The 6,776-nt window shown below is 50.6% G+C and overlaps 1 protein-coding gene across 2 annotated transcripts in view; it reads right to left on the reverse strand.

The window, feature by feature from the left end:
• Positions 1–3,900: 3,900 nt before the first annotated feature.
• Dhrsx (dehydrogenase/reductase (SDR family) X-linked) overlaps positions 3,901–6,776 on the reverse strand; it is a gene marked incomplete at its 5' end in the record, with an annotated part of 110,506 nt that continues 107,630 nt past the window's right edge. For both annotated transcript variants that reach the window (XM_013505592.1, XM_005406518.2), the window contains 1 exon segment: positions 3,901–4,325. In XM_013505592.1, coding sequence (XP_013361046.1) covers positions 4,122–4,325 — 204 coding nt within the window.

Below are 6,776 nucleotides of genomic sequence, written 5' to 3' on the forward strand. Positions count from 1 at the left end.
ATCCCGCGGGCCAGGGGACGTCTTGCTCCACCATGAGGACTCCGCACTTGGAAATATCTTTGTGATGGTGAGCAGAGTAGCTGGGACTTGTGTACAGCGCCTTCAGGCTGAAATAGCTCGTTGAAGACACATACGTGTTCAAAGGCGGAGATCTCGCTAGAATTGAAGGATTTGATTCTTTTTTTTTTTTTTTTTTGCAGCATAGTTCTGGTTATTCACAGACGACAGTGTGCCTCAATCTTCGCTTGATGTAGGAGAAATTCCACCCAGTAATTCATTTGTCTGGGCTCTAGGGCTTGGCAGAAAAATCTGAGCAGTTCGAGGTATTTGACACGATCCTGGTGTAAGAGGTCAGAGATGAGTACAGGCTCTAAAACTATATGTGCAGTTCAGTTGACTCAGGAGATCTCAGATTTGTCCCAATGAGAGGATAACTAGGAAAACTCTAAAACAGTAATGCGGACAGGAATAAGCTGTGGCTTTGCTCAGGTATGGGGTACACAACTGTCATTTCAGAGGTTCCCCAAGTGGGCAGACCAAAGCCATTGGACTTAGTGGACATTAGAGGGATCATCACAAGCTATGACCACACGGATGGAGGGCATGCCAGGGAGAGGCGGTGTCCTTGCCAGCTTGCAAGATTACTCTCCTCCCTTAATGATGAAAGGGGCAGAAAGAGCTACAGGTTTTGCATGGCTGGTGGAAAAATGACACCGTGTGACCTCCTTGAGCATACTTAGGGCATTTTAAAGATGGTGGCAGCAGAACATCAAACATGGCACCCAGCTGGGCACTGGGCCTCTGAGGCATGTCTTGTGCTACCTCAGAGATGGGTAACTGAAGCTACAACCGCACCAGCTGGCCAGATCCCCAGACGTAGACCGTATGTCTTCTGTGACCCCAAGGTATCTGGTTCCCGTCGTACTCAGTACAAGGAAGAGTGTTTCCCAAGGGATATGGCCGAGTCCTAATGTCCTGGTACCTGGGAGTGAGACCTGACTTGGGAAGAGAACGTGCAGCTTTTAAGTAATTGAAGAATCCTGAAATTAGATGATTGTGTCCTATACAATTGTGTCCCAAATCCAATGACGATGTCCTCATAAGAGACAGAGGTCCCCCTAACTCAGCTCAGGGTGGCCCTGAATCCAACAGCAGCATTCTCATGAGAGACAAAAGACGAGACGTAGACACAGAGAAGCTGTGTAAGGAGGGAGGCAGAGACTGCAGAAATGCGGCCACGGCCTGGGGCCACCTGGAATGCCAAGGAAGAGGCAGACGCTGAGGCAGGAGGGTTCTCCCTTGCAGCCTATGGAGGGAGTATGGCCTTGAGACATCATGACTTATGACCTCTGGCCTCCAGAGGATGAGATGGTAAGTTCTTGCTGTCTTAAGTGAAGTCACCGGGGTCGTTTGTTAGGACAGCCATGGGGAAGCAGCATGTAACATACGGTGGTCTATCTGAGTCAACAGGAACCATTCGATGAAGCCATGACATCCAGCTCCATGCTAATGTCAGAGCTCCAGGTGGAGCTTTGTCCCTGTGACCTTGGAGCCAGTGGAGACCTACGGATGTTCTTCCAGGTCTGCCAACAGAATGAGTCCAGCTGGGAGGGGGAGGTGGCGATGGGTTACTTCCATCTCCATTCCACCAGCGGGTTCAGAGCACTCTGCTGTCTGCAGTCGCCCTTCAGGATGTAGCCAGGGCTTCCCCAGGCAGGTGGGTGGCATCTCAGGGCGTGCACCATTCTCAGGGACATCCCGTGAGATGCATAGCTGCAGAGGTGAACATCCGGAAGAAACATCAGGGAAACAAAGCTGAGACATCTCGTCCACTTGAGCCAAGAAGGGTCCCTCGACTTTGGGCTTCATGACCCAGAAATCAGACAGTAGGGTTATCTGCACAGGACAACCATGTGCAGGTGACAGAGACACCCTCTCCGCAGCACCTACCTTCCAGGAACTCCAGCCTGGAGAAGATGAGTCCTCGGGGTGAATTTCCCATCCTACCACGGGACTTACCATATACATGCCCTTTATAGGGCTGAACCAAGGCATCTGAAGAAAAGGCCTGTGAGATAATTCTGGGACATGCTCTTTTGATAAATAAAATTTTAAAAATATGATATAGAAGCTTCTAGAAGGTAGCATGTGGACCTGTCCTTTGGGGGCAGCACTTAGTTACTGAATTTTTACATTCAGCTCCCTCCACAGGCTCCGAGGGAGACCCTACTGCCTCTGCCTCCTCCTGGGGCTCCAGGTGGCCCTGGGCTGCGGCCCCATCACTCCAGTCTCTGCCTGCGTCTTCTCCACTACCACTGTACTCAGCTCCTGGGACTCCAGGGTCCCTTGGCTGATAACTTCCTCAGTGCAATCTCTACTTTCCTGTCCACAAGAGCTATTTCTCCTCTGAAGTCATGTTTCTAATAAGGAAATTGTACTTACATGAAGCTGCCCAAGGGTAGTCAACAGTGATCGCTTCCTCCCCGAATTTCTAGGTGTAGCTACAGAGGTCTTTCCCAAATAAAGTCATATTCAGAAGTTTTGATGGACAGGACTGGACATGTCTCATGGGACTCAGCATTCTGATCTTTACCGAGCCTTTGCCCAAAGCCCCAGGGCTACCAAGGCCCCACCCTTGCAGGAGTAGAGAGCAGGATGAGGTGGGAGAATCGGGCACACCTATAGATCAGGAGGGCGATGGACAACCGTCTACCTCCTGACCTCTGCAGGGACAGGTTGCCACAGTCATCTAGGGAGCTGTGTGGCAGTGCATGTGGTTAGCAGGACCTAAAAATCATGGACTGATGGCTTCCTGTGAGCTGAGAAAGGACAGGACAGAAGTAAGGGCTGGAGGAGCGCACACAGGACAGAGGATGAGGGACAGGTCCACCTGGGGTGCTGCCTGGTGCATGGGCACCGTACAGCCAAGCCACGTGCCCCAGCCCCAGAGTCCCATGTGGACAATGTCCTGTTCCCTTGCCACGTGTCATGTCCTCAGAATCCCATGTGACATGATCCTGGCTCCTAGCCATATGCCCTGTCCCTAGGACCCTATGGGGACAATGACCCACCCCCTAGCCATGTATCATGTCCTCAGAATCCCATGTGACATAATCCTGGTATCGAGCCATGTGGCCTCTCCTCAGGAGCCCACAGGGATGTTCTCTCCCCTAGCCATGCGTTCTGGCCCCAGAATCCCAAGGGGACAATATCTTGTCACCAGAATCCCACAGGACACTGTGCTGTCCACTAGCCATGCATCCTGTCCTCAGGACCCATGGGGACAATGTCCTGGCCCCAGAACCCCACAGGACACCATCCTGGCCCCGTTCTTGTCTCTGTCCTGCCATCTACCAGTGATATTGTCCAGACTGTTTCTAGTCACAGAACTCCATGGCCACACTATCCAGGACCTGTCCCTGTCCTTCAACATCCCGTAGTGACATTGACCAACACCCTCACATTTCCTCCTCTATCCTGTCATGACATCATCCAGGTCCTGTCCTTGCTTCCATCCCATGGGGTCCTCTGGGGGTGCCATCCTTGCCCCATCCTTCCAATGCCCTCTGGACTGGCACCTGCCCATGTGCTTGGACCATGCTGCCTCGTGGTGCCCCCCACAGGGCTTTTCCTTATTCTGAGCGAGGTCAGCCAGGACGTGACACTGCCTGCACGTGACTGATCCTGCAGCCTGAGCATGACAACCCTCTCTCCACGTCTGGGACTCAGAAGTCCCAGGTGACCCTCTTCAAACAGGAATCCTCGTCTCAGCAAAAGGAAACGCAAGGACCAAAGACTCTACCCCTTTCCCAGACAGGCCGGTGTCTCCCTGAAGGGCCTGGTTTCATCACATCCTGGGTCCTCTCCTGCCCCTCCATGCCAACCGAGGACAACTGCGCACCGAGTTGGACAGGTTTAATTTCCTTGGCACTTGTGTGACAATTTGGCATTGGGGAGCCACCTGCCAACATTTCTTGGGGTGGTGAACTCCTGCAAAGATTAAGGCACTCAACTCAAGACTTGAGGACCGAGCCCTGGGGGGAGGGGGATGTCAGAATTTCAGGCATCCTGCTTCTCAGAGTCCCAGTCCAGTCCACGTTGGCAAACTCCAGGTGACACAGTTAGTCCAAGATGGTGCCACGCGTCACGTCCGTGACTCCCGTCATCTGACAGCTTCTGGCCCACAGCTGCTGCTGAAGCTTCTGGTCATAGGTGACCTCGAGGGACTTGGTCTCTTTCTCGTTGTACAGGTAGCGGCCACCAAGTCCTTCCAGCTCTGGGCTGACCGCCGCATACACAGATGTCCAGGCGCCTTCATCGGGGGTCTGCAGGAAGAAGGAAAGAACGTCAGGTGGTGTCCAGTTCAGAGCAGAGCATGGAGTCTCAGACTCACAGGGGTACCACAGGGCGAGGGGTGTGTTCCTGGGATGACAACAACAGTCTGCAGAAGGTAGGAAAGTTCAGCCTGTTCAAGCCAGGGCTCCCTGGGCTGGGTCTCCTCTCAGCAGGCTGCACCAACACCGTGCCCCCAAGTGGGTAGCATTTCAATGACGGCTTCATCTTTCTAAGTAGGCACATGCATCCTAAAAGCCCCGACGCATAGACTCAATTTGTCAACTCTTTAAGATTTAGCGGTCTTAGAGTCGCTAATTGACTTGAAGGCAGATGAATGCTGATCTTGGAGTTTAATCAGCAATATTGAGCAATTAGAAGAAGAGATCAAAAAGATGCTCGGTTTCCCACGCCAACAGCCAACTTCGGGCTGTGATGGTAGGCTCAGTGGAAACGCCGTTCAAAGAGGAGCTGGAAGACAGGAAAAAGCAAGGATGTGAGGTTGGGGATTTTCCTCTGGTGCCAGGCAACACGATAATGCAGCGCAATTTCCTGGATCAGGAGCTGGCCCTGAGGACGGTCAGTGGAGTAGAAGTTAGAGACGCACAGCACACTCAGAAGCCATAGGAACAGGATGGCCTTTGGGACCACAGCAGAAGAACGCAGGAGGCAACAGAATTTCCTAGTTCTGTGCACCAACGCAATTCTCTCCCAGTGTCTGTATTAGCCCACTGTGTGTTGCTGGGTCAAAAACGCCTGTTGTGTGGGATTCTGTGGACAGCATCCATAGCTGGGGAAAACTTAAAGGAGAGAGGTTTAATTTGGATCACAGATTCAGAGGGTGCAGTCCATGGTCAGCTGCTCCAAGGCAGGAGCATCATGGTGGACGACTGTGGAGGAGGAAAGATGCTCACATCATGGAGGCCATGGAAGAAAGAGACAGGGAGAGAGAGGGGGGCTACTTTTCACTTCAACCATAACAGCTTCTGAGGGTCATGCATAAGTCTTTTCTGGACTTAATCTCTTGCAATACACTTTTGCAGCACAAAATCCACTCAAGGCGTGCAAACCTGGAGGTTCTTATGCACCCCGCAATGTCTGAGCTTGGGAAAACACCCAGGCAAGCCAGGCGGATTTCTTGAATCTACAAAATCACCCAACAAGTATCAAAGCTGCCACTGTAAAAGGGCCACCTTCTCCACCACATCGTTTTTCTTTTTCTTTTTCTTTTTTTTAGTATAATACAGTACAATTTTATTATAAGCAATCATATTATATCACATAATGTCACAATGCATGTATTCAGAAATATATGTATTAATGGCTGTTACTATAACATGTAGTACTAGAGTACATGCTATAACATATTAATTACTTAATGCATATGTTACATGATGAAGCATGCCCTCTGAATACAAATATCAGCTGACTGACTTGCATAAACAACCTGAAATACTTTGTGAAAATAGAAGGAAGGTATAAACAACAAATAAATGAGTGTATAACAAAAATAAATAAGAGATGGCATACATCTACTTTCTAAAACTATGGTGGGGTAGCGCTAAAGAGAGTTTGGCTAAACCTTTCCTTAGGCATCATTGGCTCATATAACAAATTCAGTGATATCCTGCCGTCCTGCAGTGAAGAAATGGATTAGCACAGGCAACGTAAGAACCTAGGGTCTTCCAGGAAGATAGTGGGGTTTTGCAAAGCCGTCCACAAAGGGAAATATGCACTGCTAGAAAGCCCTGTGTACGGGGATGGAGTTGAGCAGAAGCAGATATGGGGTGGGGAAAATTGTTCTAGGACACTGAAACTTCTCCATCTGAGCAATGCATTCCTCCACCCGGACTTCACTTTCTTTAGGTAGGAGGGATCACCCACACTTTCCCTGTGCCGTGAGGCTACTTCACTGAAACAGACCTCCAAGATGTCGGCACAGACTGCTGTTCGGTGTCCTTGCCCAGGGACTGTATCGCAATTCAACGCTGATGCTGACGACCCACTGTGAACATCACACCCTGCCTGAGCTGAGGACTCACCTTCCCTGAGCTGCTCCGATTTCCAATACCAGTCATGAGTACTGGGGTCCTCAGGCCATAGAAGCTTCTGACCGACTGACTTTCAATTCAGGGGGTGCCCCCACCCATCTTACGTTTCATGACTTAGTAGGCTCAGGGAACTCAAGCAAATGGTACAGTTATGATTACAGTTTCATTAGAAAAGGTTCCGAGCAGGAAGAACCACAAGAAGTCATAAACAGCTGAGGAGGGAAGGATGTCAACTACGAAGCAACGGAGGCTTCTGTCCGCAGAGGCAGGTGTTGTTACCTTCCAGCATATTGATGGACTCACAAACCAGGAAGTTACTGGAAGTGTTGGTGCCACCAACTGAGTGTGCGTCCTCACAAAATGGCTATGGTGAAATCCTCACCCCAAGGTGTG

Source organism: Chinchilla lanigera, unplaced genomic scaffold (assembly GCF_000276665.1).
Source record: "Chinchilla lanigera isolate Chin_1 unplaced genomic scaffold, ChiLan1.0 scaffold00098, whole genome shotgun sequence".
NCBI lineage: Eukaryota > Metazoa > Chordata > Mammalia > Rodentia > Chinchillidae > Chinchilla > Chinchilla lanigera.